General features: G+C 61.3%; 3 protein-coding genes and 1 pseudogene across 4 annotated transcripts; all 4 read right to left on the reverse strand.

Annotated features, from left to right (window-relative positions):
* Nucleotides 1-484: 484 nt before the first annotated feature.
* Nucleotides 485-7,858, reverse strand: LINJ_08_0940 (annotated as a pseudogene). Its single transcript has one exon. A coding segment is annotated over exon 1 (7,374 nt).
* Nucleotides 7,859-10,651: 2,793 nt separating this feature from the next.
* LINJ_08_0950 (cathepsin L-like protease) lies at nucleotides 10,652-11,797 on the reverse strand (the record flags this gene model as incomplete). Its single annotated transcript, XM_001463394.1, has 1 exon — nucleotides 10,652-11,797. The coding sequence occupies one exon, from the start codon at nucleotides 11,795-11,797 to the stop codon at nucleotides 10,652-10,654; it is 1,146 nt and encodes a 381-aa protein (XP_001463431.1).
* Nucleotides 11,798-13,226: 1,429 nt separating this feature from the next.
* Nucleotides 13,227-14,558, reverse strand: LINJ_08_0960 (cathepsin L-like protease; the record flags this gene model as incomplete). The annotated part of the gene is made up of 1 exon (XM_003392190.1): nucleotides 13,227-14,558. One exon carries the CDS (start codon nucleotides 14,556-14,558, stop codon nucleotides 13,227-13,229), a length of 1,332 nt encoding a protein of 443 aa, XP_003392238.1.
* An 890-nt stretch (nucleotides 14,559-15,448) lies between these two features.
* On the reverse strand, nucleotides 15,449-17,410 carry LINJ_08_1000 (putative histone deacetylase; the record flags this gene model as incomplete). The annotated part of the gene is made up of 1 exon (XM_001463396.1): nucleotides 15,449-17,410. One exon carries the CDS (start codon nucleotides 17,408-17,410, stop codon nucleotides 15,449-15,451), a length of 1,962 nt encoding a protein of 653 aa, XP_001463433.1.
* Nucleotides 17,411-18,909: the final 1,499 nt, after the last annotated feature.

Raw genomic sequence — 18,909 nt, forward strand, 5'->3', positions numbered from 1 at the left:
TAGAAAGAAAGATGGAGAGACCACGGCACACGGTGAAGTGGGCATCAAGGACAAAACAGACAGCGGCATGGCGGTGCAGTGCTGAGGGCCATCGGCACCGAGATGAAGCCTGTAAGTTGAAGAACCCTAGTGGCATACGGTCACACGGTAGCCCGCTCCTGCCTGTCCTCACCACCACCACCACCGTGGCAGTCGCGCTGCCGTGAACGTGTCTGAGAGCGTGCACGCCAGCATGCATCGATGTCTGTCGCTTCCGACGTCCCCGTGTCCAGTGCGCGCGCGTATTGGGGGAAGGGGAGAGGGGGGGGGTCGGGCATCATTTAGAACAAGACATAGAAAGAAGGCCGTCCGCGTCACCGGCATCTTCCACACACACACACACACACACATGCACACATCGGCGAAGACTCGCATAGAGCAAAAGGCACACTCATCTCGCTTGTGGGGCTGCCGCGTGGCACATCCGACTTCGGCCCTGCTCGGCTCAGAATAAGTTCGCGGAGATGAAGATCTGGCGCAGGACCTGCGGCAGCACATCGGTTCGCATGCACTCATACCCATGTCCCGCCGGTAGCTGCTGCTGCAGGTGCGACGCCTGCGCCCCAAGCGTGGCGATAAAGATGCAGAACATCTTCACCTCCGGCTTACTCTGGATGATCGCCGTCAGCTCGCGCGGCGTGATGCCGTACTGGCGCAGGTTCGCGTCGCTGATCACAAACACGAAGTACGAGTCGCCCTTCTCCTTCGTCACCAGCTCAATGCTGCGCCGCATCGCATCGACGGTGTTGTCGCCGGACCAGCAGTACTGCGCGTAAGCCAACATCTTCTGACAGATGATCATGCGCTCCTTTTGGTTCGCAGGTGGGGCGCCGAAGTTAACGAGAGGGATGTTGTCGCTGTCGCCGTTGTGGCCAATCATGGCGTAGTCCAGCTTCGACTCGAACCCGGCAAAGGCCTCCATGATCATGATAGTCGTCTCGAGCAGCTTCGTCAAGCGCTGATCCATGCTGTTGAAGCGGTACATGCTCGCACTCACGTCTAGCACAAAGACCAGCCGCTTCTTGTGCTGCTGCTGAAACGGGTTCGTCTCCTTCGAGTCGGCGCGGCGCTTGTATACGTTCTTTTCGCCAACGATCCCCTCGACGAGCTTCTTGTCGTCCCACACGCCGTCCGTCTGCCCTGTAATCCACACCCGCTCGCCCTCGGAAGCCTTCAGCCCCATCAAGAGCGTCCGCAGCTGCGCTACCGCCGGCTGCACGCGCTCCTGCAGGCCTTTGTACTGCTCGTACTCCTCTTCGGACATGCCAATCGACTGCAGGCGTTCCTTGAGCGCCTTGCGGCCCATCCGCCGCGCCTCCTCTATCAGGTGTTTCGGAACCTTGCGCTTCTCCTCGGGCGACACCTGATGCACAGGGTTGCCCTTGTCGAGACGGTAGGGCCCGATAATCCCTCCAAGCCCCGCAGTGTCTGTGCCCCCAGTGCCGCCGGCCCACGTGTTGCCGCCGTGGTGCTCCTTGTCGTCGATCTCGCCGTGCTTCAAGGTGCCGGAGGGCTGCTTGCGCGGCGTGCTGTACTTCATCTTGAAGTCCTTCACGTCCTCCTCGCCCTCCTCGACAGTGGCAGCGTCGCCGACAGTCGCCGCGTTGCCGGTGAGGAGTGACGACCATTCTGAGTAACGCTGCCGCACGCGCTCCCCATCCACATCGGCAACGGAGAGCTGCTGCGACGTCGACTGCCATGCGTAGACAGTGCCGCTGCGGCTGTCAAGGGACCAGCGGTTCTCTGCGGCTGCAGCAGCAGAAGGCGACGCGGAAGCCGCCTGGGCTGTCGCCCCAGGGGCGCGGGCAAACGTGCGCTGTGTGGCGTGTTGCGTGTCGATCGCGGAGACCGTTTGGCCGTCAGGGTGGATATGGAGAAGCTGATGGCGTGCGTCGTCAACAAGGGTGGTGAAGGCGGGCAGGGCGGCGCTCGCGGCGGCAGAGCCGGTCTTACTCTTATAGTAGCGCAGCTGCAGCCCGCTCTCTGCGGTGCCCTCGACGTGAGCGTAGACGATGTTGCGACCGGCTGGGTCGTCCTCGTTGATCTCGGAGGCTCCATCGGCGGGTGGCGGTGTGCTCGCCGAAGACCCATCAGCAGCAGCAGCGATGCGCCACACCGACCCCTTCAAGTCTGCTGGGACAAGGACATCATGTGACGCGCTGCTCCGGTCGCTTGCAGAGAGGTACTCCGTGGGCCCATCATCACCTGCAGCATCCGCGGGGGCCTCCACGAGCTCCAGACATTGCGTATCCGGCGAGAGAGGCAGCATCGTCGCATGAGCGCTGCCGTCGGCTGCCACCGAAACCTTCACAACGCCAGCGCGGCGATGTGCCCTTCGTTGCGATGTCTCACGGGCGTCACCGACAGCAGCAGCCTCCATCTCCACCATCGCCAATCAACTGCCCACGAACCGAAGCGACACCACCGGATGTGGGAAGCTCACCCTCACGACTCGCCCTTGGACGACAAAAAGAAGCTCCCTCATGGTAGACGAGGCGGCGGCAAAGCAGATGACACCGTGGCGGGGACTCACGTCAAGCACACGGACACTTGCCTGCGCCGCTGGCGGCGCCGATGCAGCGTTCAAGCACCGGTCTAGGTGAAGCGGCAGCACAGGTCCGAGAGACGTGGTGGTTACTGCGCCGGGTGTATTGCTCACTGCTGTCATTTCTCCTTCTGCGATGCCCATGCGCGTCATGTACAGGTCCGAGGCAGCACCCGCCAGCACGTCAATCAGCGCCGTGCAGCCTGTCTTGTTAGAGGACAACAGCACAACACCCTGCGGAGCGCGCCCGGCGGCCAATCCAGCACCGTCATTCTTGCGCAGCAGAGACCTCCGCGCACCCGCCGTCTGCGACCAGGTCGCCAGCGACGGCGGCCAGATACGGCGGTGCTGCTGCTGCCCCACGGTGTCACCCGCCTCGCCGTCACCGGTGCTCCAAGGAAGCGCCTGTGCAGACAAGGTGAAACCAGTGAATCGGAAGAGCGAAAACGGGTGTGCAGCCGCGGTCGCTAGCTCCGTGGCGTACGGCGAGGTCACGTCCGCAAACCGCACGTGGCCCACCGGCCAGAGCGTCGCCAGTTCTTCCGCCTTGTCGGCGACCAAGTAACGAGTCTCTATAGAGGAAGGCGGCAAGCGCACGGTCGCGACAATCAACCGCAGCGCTGCTGCACCGGGCGATGATTTACTCGTGCCGCCGCTGCCGTCCTTTCCGGACGTGCGGCGAAGCAGCAAGACCGAGAGCAGCGGCATTGTCACCGCCTCCATTTCCGCATCGGCGCCGCCAACAGCCGTCACAGAGGTCATGGCAACAACCGTGTCGGTGCTGGGGTTCACGAATGGCAGGGTAAAATGGCTTGCCCATTCCGTGAAGGCCTCTGCGGCGGATGAGGCGGCGTCGGCAGAGGACGTCGCTGGCGAGGCAGGGAAAAACGACTCTGTGGGATACGTTGTGTTCCACAGCGTTACCGTTGTGCCGCTCCCGCGACCGCCCTGTGGCCGCGCCGCCGCCACCTCCTCTTCTGCCTCCACAATGCGTGACAGGAAGCGGTGCTCGCTGAGCGTCACCTCTGCCGGGAGGCAGACAAGAGCGGCAAAGTACGCAGCATCCGCCGCCGTCGACGTCGCGGTCATCGCTGTCATGGGTAGCGTCACCAGCTCCTTAAAGGGCAGCAGGGGTGTTGGCTGCGCTGCCTTGTACGGCTTGAGCCGCTGCAGGCCACCTTGTTGAATCATTGGTTGGAGGTAGTTGGCGAGCACCTGCCGCACCACCCGCAGCGTGTTCTCGTCACGGGCGTCGAAGTTGAAGACGTTGTTGAGTGCCTCGTAAACTCCGTCTTGCGGATAGCGTGACATGTGCTTCACCACCGCGATCAGTTCGCGGAGCGAGAAGGGGTAGGTCAGGTTCCCTTGCGTGAAGGCGCTCTGCAGCTCGAGAAAGACCAGAACAAGGCGCTCGAGTAACGACCGCGGCAGGGTTGGCGCGTAGGCAGTCAAGACACGCAGCTGCGACTCCGCGTCCGGGTTGCCCATCACGTATGCGGCGAAAAGGTCGCCACACTCGCGGAAGAAGTCGTTGCCGTGAAACGGAAAGCCTGGCGGGTTGGCCAACACGATAATGCGAAAGTCCGGGTGAATGGCGATGCGCTGCGTCGTCCCTGCCACCCCTGCTGCTGCCGCTGTTGCGTGAGGTTCCATCGCCGGGTCGCAGATCTGCCTCCCGTCACCGAGCCGCATCTCGCGGTCCTCGATAAGGCCCTTTAGCACCTGCACCACCTCGACTGGTGCCTTGTCGATCTCGTCCACCACAAGGCAGTGACCTCGCTGGACCGCCTTCACCAGTGGCGAGTCCTCCCAGACGACCTTGCCGGCCTCTACCGTGGGGTTAATCGTCAAGCTGCCCACGGTCGTGTCACGGTGCAGCTGGATGTAGTGCCGCGGGATGCCGAGGCGCGAAAGAAAGGCGTCCACCACCTTGTTCTTCCCCACACCCTGGTTGCCGATGAGGAGGATATTACTGCCCATGGCGTACTGCTTCGCCAGCCAAGCCAGGATCGACTCGTGCACTCGATTCGCATGGAATCCGGTGACGTACGGCACCAGGGCCAGCTCTGCCTGTGTGTACGCGCGAGAAAGAAGCAGCACAGGCTCGCCATTCACGTTCCAAAGTCGACTCGAGCTCATGGAAGTCTCGCCGCCGGTGCGGAAGGCGTCATCTGCAGCCACAAGAACTTCGCCCTCCGCAGTCGGTGATGCTGACGTTGCGTCACCGCGTCCCGTCGCCGTACGGACGCTCGGCTGTGCCAGCCCGCAGGTCTCCAGCGCGTGCCGCACCTTGGTAGCGGCGACGCCTGTCATCAGGGGCAGCAACAGCGTGTTGCGCACATTCTCCTCGATGCGTGATGGGTAACGCACAGCAGAGCGGACGAGCTGGCGCAGCTGCCGGAGGCTGAGCTGCGGCATCTTGCCGTCTGTGCTGTGAAGCTCCTCCAGCTCGTTGCGCAGCTGGATAAGTTGGCCCACAACAGCCTCGATGCGCTGCTGGGTCGCCGCCGGTGCCTCTTGCTTCCGCCACGCCTCCGCCTGCAGCAGCCGTGCCTCTGCCTGTGCGACTTGCCGCAGCACCGGTCCTAGCGCGTCCTCGCCGGCGTCCGGCATCGCCACCATGCGGAACAGCGTTGTGAGGTCTTGTGTGATGAAGAAGTCCCGCGCACCTCGGCTTCCGGCCGCCCCGCCGCTGGCGGGTAGTGGCGGACGTGCCGTTGCCACCACTCGAAAGCACGGGTGCACCGGGAAGATCTTCCGCTCCCGCATGTCCGCATCCGTCGGTTGCCACACCACCGCTCCGGTACTCGGGTCGCGCTCGGTGAGCCTCTCCTTTAGCAGGTTATACTCCATCGGCGACTTCAAGATTGTGCCGTCAGCCAGCACGGCGCTCTGGTCCACGAGGATCTGCTGTAAGGATGATAGCATCCCGCTCGGCAGCTTCTCCACGCCATCCAGCACAACCAGCTCGCCGTAGATGGCGGCGTGCAGCAGTAGTGAGTCCTGCCACGTCGTGTTGCCCGTCTTGGGGTCCGTCATGCGCTGCTGGAAGAGGTCCTTGTGCGTCATGTCCGCGTACAGGTGCATCGTCGACGCAAGTCCGTACCCCAGCAGCCGCCCAAACGCGCGCACCATGGCTGTCTTGCCGCAGCCGGTGGGGCCGAGCAGACAGATGTGTTGTCGGCTGGCGTGCACCTGCAGCATCGTCTGCAGGACGTGGTAGTGCTCTGTTGTAAAGACCGTGGAGGGCGCAGCGGTAGTGCTGAGGTGCTCCGCGACGTCCCACCCAGCATTTCCACTCGCGTGGAAAGGCCCGCGTGAGAAGAGCGCCTGAGCTCCCATGAAGACCTTCAGGAGGTACGTCCCCGAGTGGCCAGGATGTGCAGCGCTGTGCTCAGCAGTCGCCACCACCGCCTCTGCCACCACAACCGGCACGCCGGAGAACGCCGTGGTGGATGTAACGTTCCGGTACTGGAGGATATAGTTGCAAGTCTGCTGCACCGTCAATGGAACGCTAGCGACCGTCACGGCAGCCGATACGAGCTGGGCCGAGCGAACGTAGGCACGCGCTGCCGCTGCGCCGCGGGGCTCGTCATCCGCTGACTCCACGTCTTGCCCTTGCACTAGAGCGCGCAGCCTTTCACTCGCACGCGACCTCTTGAAGGGTGGCTCGCGCACTTGGGGGCAGTGCAGGGTATTTAGTCTACTATTCTCACTGCTGGAACGATGAGCACGCGCGTTGCTGGTGGTGAGATCAGCTGCCAGCAGCAAGGGTGGATACACGTGGCAATGCTGAAGCACCTCTGCGTACTGCGCCAGTCGGCGGTGGTACTCCTCGACGTTCGCGTACCCCGTCGTCGCGCCACCTGCGCCGCTGCGAGTGAGTTGGCGGGCGTAGTAGGGCCATGGAAAGCCCCGCATGACAGCCTCACCCACCGGTATATCAGGGAAGATGGCGAGCTGTTGGGCAATGGTGGCGAGGGCCCAGCTGCCTAAAGTCTGCAGAGGACTGCCCGCCACAGCAACGCCGCTGCCGCTGACGCTGTCCCCGTCATCCTCATTCGTGGCGGCGTCAGCGCCAACCCTGGAGAGCTGCTCCTCCATGCCGCCGCTATAGTGAATGGGGGCGTACGGGCTTCTACCACGGCCACGCGCCGGCGCCACTGAGGCAGAATTCTTCTTGCTTGGCTTGCTTAGCTCGAAATCGCGCGTGGAGTCGTTGATGGCGGCGATGGCCGCGCGCAGCTGCACCACCTGCGCGAAGCGGGTCGACTGCCGCTCCTCCAGCTCTGCCACTTTCTTCGCATGCTTGTGGTTGTTGCTGCTCTCGCCAGCCGCGCTCGCCACCAAAGCGCTCACCACAGACGACGATGGCGTCACCACTGGCATCGGCGTGCGGACGTACAGGCACTGGAAGCGCGAGCGCAGCGGAGGATCGAGCGGGTTGCCTTCGTACGGTGGCACCGGCACCGTAATGCCAATCACGCGGAACTTCTCAGAAACGCGCACCAGGCCCATCTGAGCCAGCTCACGCTTCGCCTCAGCAATCAGTTCGGCGCTTGGCACACCATCGCTTGTGCTGTGCGGCTGGTAGCCCCTCTGCTGGAGCTTCGACTCGTAGAGCTTCTGCAGTAGCGAGTCGTAGCGCGCCGGGTGAATGAGAGCGGAGCCGTTGTCGAGGTGCATCTCACGGTTTTCAAGCAGGTTGTTGATCACGGGCAGCACATTGCGCTCCACCCGCGTCAAACCCTCCAGCACCAGCAGCTGGCCCTCCACGGCAGCCGAGACAGCGCTTTGGTCGTCGTAGACGAGGTTGCCGTTCCGAATCTCGCGACGCTGTTTCAGATCGCTCTCGGTGATGTCGCTGTTTAGGTAAACGACTCGGATCTCGCGGCGAGTGAGGTGACTGTAAAGCATCACCAGCCAGCGCATGGCGGGGCCGGGGTCACCGATGAGGCACATGTCCTGGCCCAGCTGCTCCTTCTGCGCGATCCAGCGGAGGTAGCTGCGCGTGAGCGGGTCCTGCAGCGTGAAGAATATGTTCTCCTCCGCCAACGAACCGTCGTTCAAGGAGGGTAAGCCGCCGGTGGGGTTCATGGCTCCCGCCTGCGAGTCGACCGCAGCCATCGATTGAAGGTACGGCGCGGTGTGGTCGACGCCGGGGGAGGCCCAGACCACTCGCTCGGGGTGCACCGCGTAGTCTGGCACCGGAATGACCACATCGCCGATGGTCAGCTGCGTGCTGCACGGCACCTCCACGCTATCCTGTGGCATGGCTGGAGTTCCAACGCGCCGAAAGCCTGCCAGTGGGGTTCCTGATGCACCGCCGCTGCCGTCAGGGCTAAAAAGCGGCTGCGAGGTTGTCAGAGATGACGATCGATAATGCCGACGTGAACACGCTAAGGTACTGCCGCTGATATCAGGCAGAAGGGTAGGCGGGGGCCTAGCCGACTTGGCGTTCGACGAAGATGCTAAGGGCAGCGACAACGGTGTCGAAGATGGGGGATGTGCTACTAGGATTGCGGATGTGGTAGTTGTGAAAAGAGAGGTCCATAAGGGGCAACGGAGCGCATGACCTGGGCCTGCAGAACGGCGGTGACAGAGCATGGAAAACAAGAGACACACACACAAGAAAGCATCGATGACAGCAGCGTCGTGGGCCGGGGCAGCGCTGCCCTCCCTTCTCTTCTGTTTCTTTGGACTTCTTCTTCCTGATGGAGGACGAAGAAAAGGCGAGGAGGTGTGCAATAAAGAGGCGGCCGTAAACACTTCCGGATGATGACGATGATGGTGGTGAACTGAAGGGGCAGGCAGGGAAGAGGGAGGCGCGCAGATGGCTGACCGCACTATGATCCGATGGATCTCGCTGTTGAACGGTATCCTTCTTTGCGGATTTCGTAGATGCACACATGCGTGTGAGAGAGAGGACACGGGTGAGTGGGGAGACGGCATAGAGAAACAGAGGAGGGGGAAGGGTGCTGCACACAGACACTTTCTCATTGTGGAGTCTTGTTCGTGTCCATTACAATCGCCGCCTCTCATACTCTTCGAACAGTGGCGCCACCCTCCCCCCCCCACCTTACCCTCGCCCATAAGCGAGGTGGGGATCGCTGCGTTCATCGCCCATCCTCAGACGAGGCTCGCCTTAATCTCCTTTTTTTCTTTCGGGCACTTCAACCATGACTTCACATGTCATCGAATGGGGTAAGTGGTTTAGGAGAAGAAGGATATCGGCGGCTGTGCGCACTGGGTGTCGACCCACTCCGCTATGCCGCGCCTTTGAGCATGGTTATCGGCCCATGTGCGCCGCCGCCTCCTTGAGCTGGCGGCCCCTGCTGCTGCTGCTCTCCTCCCTCATCCTCCACTCCCTCCGCAAGTGGCTCTCGCATGTCGTCGTGTTGCATCATCGACAGGAGAAAGGAGAGAGCTTCGCCGCGGCGTTGATTTTCTCCTCGCTCGGCGATGCTTCTCCGACGACTCCTCTTTTGCCATCCCTCACCTCCCGCCTCTCCTCACCCCTCCACTAAACGCATGTGCGTGAACACGATGAGCACTCGCCCAACAACATCTGTACACCTACACGGGGGGGAGGTGCGTGCATAAGCAGCGGAAAAGCAAGCAAGACGCGTCAACGGAGGAAGAGGAGGAGGAGGGCGGCACGAGTGGGCGTCAACCAGCAACAGCAAAGAGCGAACGAGAGAGAGGCGTGAAGAGCCCAACAAACACACACACACGCACGTAATGTTCTCCCTTCTCCCCCCCCCCAAGTTTTCCTGGTGTGGCTTGTGCTTCGCTCCTCTTCCTCCCCTCTACTGTTGCTGCTTCACAGAAGGGAGGTGTGGAGGGCTCTTGTAGTTCCACGGTTGCTATACGTATCCTTCCGGGACAGCTCGGCCTTTCATGTTTTTTTCTTTGGGGGAGGTTGATAGAATACGCTCGTCCTCCTCCACGCGCTCAGGCGCATCGGCAGACGAGGCTGCTGCGCACCGCAGAGAAACGCGGCAGAAGAGAGAATAAGAAAACGCTAACGACAGATCCACAACAAGCCCATCACCATCAGACGCATCGCTTGCACACACACACAGACGTACAGTCCCCGCCCCCACCCCTCATGCGAGAATCGCGAGCGCCACAGGAGATACACAAAAATAAGAAAGGGTTGAGAGCACACACACAGGCAAACACGCAGAGAGAAAGAGCACTGATGTCACCCGCAGTGGCTTGAGCGTGGTACCGTTTTTTAGAAGAGATGCTGCCGGTTTCTTTTTGTTTCGGTATGAAGCACGGGAAACGATACTCACTCCGTGGAGTTTCGTCATCCGCTTCGGCTTATCGCTGCCCCCTCACTTGTGCTCTCAAGCGCCTGATTGCCTGCCTTTGTGCCTGAACATGTGTGTATGTGTGTGAGGGAGAAAGGGAGAGAGGGGATGATGATGAGAGGGTGATTGACGCAAAATAAAAATTTAAAATAAAAAATAAGAGAGAATAGAGCGAAAGACAAGACAGTGTTACGATTTACGTTGACTGGGATACACCGCCTTTTGTTTCTTAACGTTTTGTATGCCTGCAGGAATACGTGTGTCGGTGTGTGCGGATCATGATCACAGGGCCGTCACGCACCCCCTCCCCATCCACCACAGGGCCAGGGCAACATGATACAGAGTGAAAAGCGGGGGAAACCTGTGTGGGCGGCCGTGGTGCAGCAGCGGCAGCTAAACGGAGCACGCTTCCCACACCCTGAGGACACGGTAACAGCGAATCCAGCAAGAGCCCGAGCATGAGACGAATCACACGGCGAGGATGCACTAGTGCGGATGCACACAATTTCCTCCTCCGCCTTGACTGCCACCATGCCACCCGGTCCTCCCAATTGCACCTCCGCACAGCTCACCTCACCTCTCTATTAGCCAGCACATTATTCACCAGAGACGCGTGCACACCTCAGTGTCCCCACACTACGCGACCCTCACCGCTCTCCTCATTCATCGCGTCATGACACAGGGAGCCGGTCCCGCCGCTGGTGCCATAATAGCGCAACAAGTAAGCATTCACGTAGAGAAAAATCCTTCACTGCCCACCCCGCGCCCCGTCTTCTCTCCACCGTGCACTCGGCCGTCTTCCCAATAACCAGCCATTCGGTTTTGGAACGCTCAGGATGCGGTGCAGCATCACTGTCCAGCATGCCTCACAAGAATTCCCGCTCGCCGTCGAGCCAGGGGTGAGACTCTGCGGCACATGCGCGGACACGGGGTATTCACTGAGCAGGCACGCGTTCAGCCCCATGGCCACGCGCACGTAGCCCTTCTCGCCCCAGTCCTCACCCCACGAGTTCTTGATCACCCAGTACGGAACCCCACCGGTCTTGTTGTACCCGACGAGCAGCACGCCGCTCTGGTAAGACATGAAGGAGCTGGCGTCGACCGCAATCGCGATGGGGCCATTCTCCGCAAGCCACGCAGCCATAACCGTTTCGTTGCTCGGGATCATCACGTAGCCGTCGATTTGCGCGCCGGGAACGAGTTTACTGCTGTTCAAGCACTCGGCCACATCACCGTTGCCGGACGTGTAGGGGTAGCTCTTCTCCGTGAACACGATCCCGTACATGTGTCGCAGCAGCCACTCGAACGCCTGCAGCATCAGCCCGCCGTTGCAGCCATTGTCTTTGTCATCGCAGCTCACCAGCTGCTGCTCCGACAGGCTCACCAAGCCGTGGCCGGCACGGGCCCACTGCGACTCGATGTTGCCGACCGCCGAGAACGCCCAGCACGACCCGCACGCGCCCTGATCCTTCACCGGCGTCACGGCGCCCTTCTCGCGCCAGTCCACCGCATCAGGCACCGCCGACAGGTCCGCGCGCGCCTTGCGGTAGTGCTGGCCGGCGTGCTGCTTCGCCGCTGCGAAGTACGCGGCGCCGTTCAGGTAGCGCGCGGCGAACTCCGCCTCCGACAGGTCGAAGAACTTCGTGATCCCGAACCTCGCGTGTGGGTTCCTCGCCTGATGCTCGCGCATCAGCTCCAGGTTGCGCTCGAAGTTCGCCAGCCGCTGCTGCTCCTCGGCCAGCGTCCCGTACGCGCGCCGGTACGTCCGCTTGAACTCCTCGAACAGCGCAGCAGCCGGCGTGCCCACGTATATCGCGCGCGCAGGCGCGCAGGCAGCCGCAAGCACCACGCACACGACCGCAACAGCGCAGAGAGCGGCCCTCGACGTCGCCATCGCGGAGGCGGCCAGCGAGGGGAAGAGAAGGAGGCAACGAGGGCAGCGAGGGGAGAGCACGTGCAACGCAGAGGCCACAGCTCGCACGCTAAGACCGTGGCGGGTGTATAGGAGGCCGCTGTTGATGGTGGTGGTGGTGGTGATGGTGGTGGTGAGAGTCTGTAGAGGGCGTCGGGAGAAGTCGATCACGGCGCAGGGCAGGTGGGGACGGGGACAGTGCAAGAGAGGGAGGGGGCGTCATCACAGGCAACGCAGGCGCGGACAACCTCACACAACAGCGGTGCATCCATGCATCGCGCACGCAGGGGAGACGGCGAGGCGCGCAGCGACGCACGTCACACATTCCCGGTGCATGCGCTGCGCGCCAACACGAATCGGGGAAAAGCAACGGTGCTCGTAAGGCCGCTGACGTCCATCACTCGGTACGCACACGCGACACTACTGCTCCCGCCAGCGCACCAGGGTCATCCCACTGCAGCGCTTCGTCAATGCCGCCACGGCAATGCTGCACACGCGCAGGCACGCGCACACAGCCGCGCACACCCTCACCCTCCATCCGGTGCACACACACATATACAACTCATATGCATGTGTGCGTGTGCGCATCGTCTTTCCCTGGACGGACTTTGCTCTGGGGACCGTTGCGCCTCACGCACACGCACGCACACACACGCACGCGCGCAGAGAAGAGCCGATGAAGCAAGCACAACCGATAAACAAACCGTGGATGCGGAAGCGGGGGGCCAACGCGGGCGGAAGGCGTCCGACAAGCAGTGCGCACATGTACATGCACGCGAGCGCGGTGTGAAGGCAGTGCACGCACACGATGCAGGGAGATGGGGGAGGTGCGCACGCCCGGTAGATGATCCGGCACAGACGCACCACAGTCAAACCACAAACGAAGCGCTCACCGAGGGGGAAGAGAAAACAAGGAGTGGGAGATATCGCTGAAGGCAGAAAACAGAAGTGTGCTGAAGAAGCAAGCAAAACAAAGAAACACACAAAACACATAAAGAGGCAGACGAAGGCAGAATAACGGGCGCGCGTGTGTGTGCGCGTGTGTGTGGGCGTGCGTGTGTGTACGTGTGTGCGTGAAAGAGAGGGATAACAAGGGAGGGCGCGCGAGGGGGGGGGGACGAGGCGTGAAGCGAGGGCGGGCGGAATAGCCATTGGCGGTACACCACGAGTTGCGTGGTGCCGCAGCTCCTATTCACAGCGCGCCTGCTCGTCCATTTTCCCCCTACGCTCCGCAACACCTCGCGGCGCCTTCGGCAGCGTCGCCTTCCTCTTCCTCGGCCTCACATATCGCGTCCACGCGGAGCGGCCATGGCGCGCGCGCACCCAAGGAGGCCCCCTCACGCGCGCGACGGCGCTGCCACCACACACACACACACACAACGCCACCCACACCTACACGCACGCTCCACCCCTACGTGTACTGGCAGGTGTTCATGATCGAGCCCAAGAAGTACGGCGCGCACTTGCCATCAGGAGTCTCGAGGCACAGCCCAGGACCAAAGCAATGAGGGTTCGAGTACGAGCACATCAGCACCTTCTGCGGACCGCACTTCGTCATAGAGGAGCCGCCTCCCCCGTTCTTGTAGCACACGTTCGCGGTGAGAAGACTCTTCTTGCACCCCTCCCTGCAGTACATATCGGTGCACATCATCTGCTCCACCGTCACCCGTTTAGGGGCGCGCTCCTCGCTCTCCGTGCCCGGGCCAGGGGTGAGACTCCGCGGCACATGCGCGGACACGGGGTATTCACTGAGCAGGCACGCGTTCAGCCCCATGACCACGCGCACGTAGCCCTTCTCGCCCCAGTCCTCACCCCACGAGTTCTTGATCACCCAGTACGGAACCCCACCGGTCTTGTTGTACCCGACGAGCAGCACGCCGTGGTTCAGTGCATCGCCAGCGCAGCTGGTCAGCACGCCGCTCTGGTAAGACATGAAGGAGCTGGCGTCGACCGCAATCGCGATGGGGCCATTCTCCGCAAGCCACGCAGCCATAACCGTTTCGTTGCTCGGGATCATCACGTAGCCGTCGATTTGCGCGCCGGGAACGAGTTTACTGCTGTTCAAGCACTCGGCCACATCACCGTTGCCGGACGTGTAGGGGTAGCTCTTCTCCGTGAACACGATCCCGTACATGTGTCGCAGCAGCCACTCGAACGCCTGCAGCATCAGCCCGCCGTTGCAGCCATTGTCTTTGTCATCGCAGCTCACCAGCTGCTGCTCCGACAGGCTCACCAAGCCGTGGCCGGCACGGGCCCACTGCGACTCGATGTTGCCGACCGCCGAGAACGCCCAGCACGACCCGCACGCGCCTTGATTCTTCACCGGCGTCACGGCGCCCTTCTCGCGCCAGTCCACCGCATCAGGCACCGCCGACAGGTCCGCGCGCGCCTTGCGGTAGTGCTGGCCGGCGTGCTGCTTCGCCGCTGCGAAGTACGCGGCGCCGTTCAGGTAGCGCGCGGCGAACTCCGCCTCCGACAGGTCGAAGAACTTCGTGATCCCGAACCTCGCGTGTGGGTTCCTCGCCTGATGCTCGCGCATCAGCTCCAGGTTGCGCTCGAAGTTCGCCAGCCGCTGCTGCTCCTCGGCCAGCGTCCCGTACGCGCGCCGGTACGTCCGCTTGAACTCCTCGAACAGCGCAGCAGCCGGCGTGCCCACGTATATCGCGCGCGCAGGCGCGCAGGCAGCCGCAAGCACCACGCACACGACCGCAACAGCGCAGAGAGCGGCCCTCGACGTCGCCATCGCGGAGGCGGCCAGCGAGGGGAAGAGAAGGAGGCAACGAGGGCAGCGAGGGGAGAGCACGTGCAACGCAGAGGCCACAGCTCGCACGCTAAGACCGTGGCGGGTGTATAGGAGGCCGCTGTTGGTGGTGGTGGTGGTGGTGGTGGTGGTGATGGTGGTGGTGGTGATGGTGGTGGTGAGAGTCTGTAGAGGGCGTCGGGAGAAGTCGATCACGGCGCAGGGCAGGTGGGGACGGGGACAGTGCAAGAGAGGGAGGGGGCGTCATCACAGGCAACGCAGGCGCGGACAACCTCACACAACAGCGGTGCATCCATGCATCGCGCACGCAGGGGAGACGGCGAGGCGCGCAGCGACGCACGTCACACATTCCCGGTGCATGCGCTGCGCGCCAACACGAATCGGGGCAGGTGAATGGTGAGCGTTGCGCGATGGAGGCGGCACCGTGAGTGGGCGTGGGGACGGCGTGGTGCGTGCGCTGGTGTTTTGTACTCCTGGTCGATGTGTGTGTGTGTGGGGGGGGGGGGGCTCGGTGGAAGGAAGGTGGAAAGAAAGCGTAATGGAACTGGCGCGAAACAAACGGATAGTTCCTTGTGTAAGGAGCTAGGCGGCGGGGAGGGATAAAATGTTGACGATTCTCGAGAGTGTGCGGGGGAGCAAGAGGAAAGCAGCAGAAGCATGTGCATGTCACCCCGATCAGCGATCACACGCTGGCACGTGCTCGATCGGGTCTTTCAGTACAACGCACGTACAGCAAGATTCCATACTAGTCGCCACCGCCGTGGGTGTAGAGCTGGGAAGCGCACAGTGTCGCGTGTTGATGTTTGTGGACAGCAGACGCCTCAGTCAAAACGCTAAGGTTTGTGGCACACGAGGCACGCGGGGATGAGAAACTAGCGCTCACGTGTCATGGCTTCCCGGTGTATTTGCTGAACCTTGGCTACCAGTGCGGCGCACCAGCGCTTGTGACGATCCAGGAGCAACGCGTCTTCTTGCACCTGCTCTGGTTCATCCGATGCAGCCGGCTTCAATTCAGAGCCCAGGCCGCTGGGTGCGGCTCCGACATCCTCCTCTGCCCGCTCCTCTCGCAGCTGCTGCCACTCGCGATGACGCCGCTCTTGCCGTTGCCGCAGGTCTGACCAGACCTTCGGTGACTTTTCCTCAAGAAATCGCTGCAGCAAGGGGTCGGTGCGAGGAAGGCTCAAGGCAAGAGCGACCGAAAGCACCCCTTGCGCAACTGCCTCCGGGTTGTAGCCGCCCTCCAGAACAACGACCAGCCCCGCTGTCCGTCCGTCATGCAGGCACCACCACTTCAGCCGCGACAGGACCGAGGCAAATCCACCCTCGACGGCCATCTTTCCCAATGGATCGCCATAGGCAGCATCGAACCCCAATGACACCATGACCAGGTCGGGCCCAAACTCAGCCAGCCGGGGCAAGAAAATTTCCTCCAAAACAGAGTTCATTAGGTGGTCGGAGATGACCTGCTCACATCGTGCCGGCTGTTGCCCGTTGGTGTGCACGGCCACATTACAGATGCTGCCTTTGGAGGCGGCGTGTCGGCTCCCTCCCACGTAAGCCGTGTCGCCGCGGCCGTCAAATGGATAGAACTGCCTTTTATCGTAGCGGTGGAGCGAAAGATACAGTAGCGAGGCGGGGTCGCAGGCACCCTCAACAAAAGAAGCGGTTCCCTCGCCGAAGTGGACGTCCAGATCGAGAATTGCGATGCGCGGAGGGCCAGAGGGCAACGCTGATGCGTGCCGAATGCGCAGTTGCTGAACTGCGATGGCGACATTGTTGACCAGGCAAAATCCGCTCGGCTGTGAAGCCGTGCAATGATGCCCCGGCGGCCGCACAAGACAAAATGACACGAGGGGGTGCACACGCCCGGCAGCGCTGGAGGCGGTGCCGGAGCGGGAAGCCGCCACACCGCGAAGCGCGGCGACGCTAGCGTCGATCACGGCGCCTGCCGAGAGTCGGACGGCTACGCTGCTTGTCTCGTCGTTGCAGTAAACGTCGCTTTTCAAGTTCACCAGAGCCGCCCCACTCTTCAAAAAATGTTCGTAGACTTGCGGATCTTGGAAGGAGCAAACCTCGTCATAGGTGGCGAGTCGTGCAGGTATCCATTGCGAGCGGTTGGCTGCGCTGATCGGTGGCACAGCTCGGCCCAAGTCCGAGCCTGAGCTGCTATCCTTGTGCACCGTAAAGGGAGCCAGCAGCTCGACAGGCAGAACGTCGAGCGCGCGCTCGCAGCCCTGAAGTGTCTCGATTGCACGTTGCAGACGGTGTGGTGTCTCGGGGGAGCGGTTCATGTCAGAGCGATGTAGCAGCATGCGCGCGTCGAAACACCACCCCACGGTGATGTCGGGAGGCTGAGGTGCCGCCCCACATGCCGTGCTGCTCACAAGAGCCGCTGTGGGGCTTTGTGATGATGTATCGCTGCCCTCTGCATCAATACAAACGCCCCCTGTGATATAGTACACTCCTTTGTCCACTAGCTTTCCCATGAGCACAAGCTCGTGATCGTCGACAAGACACAAGTCGGCGGACGGTGCGCTCGTGGAGCATCGTGCTCGCAAGCCCACTCGACCAGCTACAGCTTCCAACGGCTCTTTCAGGTCACCTTTTCTAATCGGCGCTTCGGTTTCAAGCTGAGGACGCTGGAAGCGTCGCACAGTTATGATGCCATTCAGCTCGGGACGCGCAAAACGTGGTGACGGCATGGGTGAAGTCCGGTATGCTAAGCACGCAGAAGAGAGAAAAAAAAAAGGTGGTGAATGCGAGTCAGAAGACCTTTTCATTGCCCCGGCGTCTAGACCGCTTTGCGACGCGCGGAAGGCATGCACAACAGGCATTGCATGCCCGTGATGCACGAGAGCTTCGTCTCCCGAGTCTTAGAACTGAGGAGGTTCTCAGATGCTTCCTTTGTATAGCAGAAGGCAGAGTTTCTTTGGTCGAAGGCTCTCGCTCGAGAAACCGGTGCCACGTGCATGCAACGTGATCAGTAGGAAAAAAATATCAAGAAACAAAACGTAGAGCTGTGACGGAAAGAGAAGAGAATAAGCTCTAAAAAAAAATACATTTACGCGCAGTCAGTTCACAGCGGCCTTCTGATGCTGGAAAGGGATGATCTGCTTGAGAGCCCACTCACACCCCAGTGGCCCGGAGAAGGGTGGCCGAATCCATTTCTGATTGCAAGGATCGGATATCCATTTGCTCGTGCTTCAGCATCTCTGCATGTGCCGCAGATGACATCACTCGTACTCCACAGAGTTCGGAGAGCTGAAGGTCCTCCCCAGTGTCTAAGAGAGCGACAGTGTGCTCAACGGAGAATCGATTAGCATCCTCTGGTGTGTGATTGACTCACCTCCCCGCTCCCCTCGCCTTCCGAAATACATGAAGCAAGACGCCGCGCTTTGCACTTCGATAAACATCGACCTGGCCCTTCCCAAGGTTCAGGAAGGGCTGCACATCGTCCTGCTCGTCCAGCGCCTCTTGGTATCTTGTGATGATGAACCGCGCAGCCCCACCAGCATTGCTGAGAACTCTGGTATACGGCCATCCATCGTTTGAGCCACTTCGCAGATTCGCGCGAAGACACGGACTTCCACTTCTGCCCATCCGCAACCATGTATCGTGTAATTCGTGGTCAGTCACAAAATATGCCGCATTTAGCGCTGCTTCCTTGTTGTGCATTGTCCGCCTGCTGTCTCGCAGTTGTCAGCTGCCAACGCTAGATTTACCAAGTAACCAGTGCCATAGAAAAACTGGTTTCTCCATTCGACATCTACGGGGACGTCTACTGCCTGCAATGGGAAAAATGCGTCGCCGAGATCGCCGCTATGGACCATAAAGTCACCTGCAGAATGCTCTTGGAGCCACGGGTCTGGACTTCGTAGGCGACAGCACAATTAGCTTCCGTTCTCGCACTACTCAGACGCCATCTAGAGACGAGAGAGTCCATGCATGCGATGGGCGAGCGTAGAGGCCAACAAACCTGAGATAAGGCGCGAGACGACAGCCCATCACGAGTAAGTGATGCGTGTTGCATCGCCGCTAACAACCCCTTGATCCGTCTAGAGTCCCGTCTTGTACTGCAACAGCGTCATAACGGGGACAATACCCTCCGATCAGACGACCCGCATCCCCGAGAGCTTATAGACCCCGCACATTTACACGATTTTCTCCAGTTTGCTCTTTCTCTTTCCCAACATGTTTACTCTCTGCCAGGGGGCATGGGCTCAGCACAACTCTGCCCCAGGCCGGCTGCACGCCCACCGCCTGCTGCAAAGCAGCGCTAGACACACGTTGCGGCAGTGCGCCGACTCGGTCACCAGTGCGTGATCTCGGCCCC

This window comes from Leishmania infantum, chromosome 8 (assembly GCF_000002875.2).
Source record: "Leishmania infantum JPCM5 genome chromosome 8".
In the NCBI taxonomy this organism is placed as follows: Eukaryota; Euglenozoa; class Kinetoplastea; order Trypanosomatida; family Trypanosomatidae; genus Leishmania; species Leishmania infantum.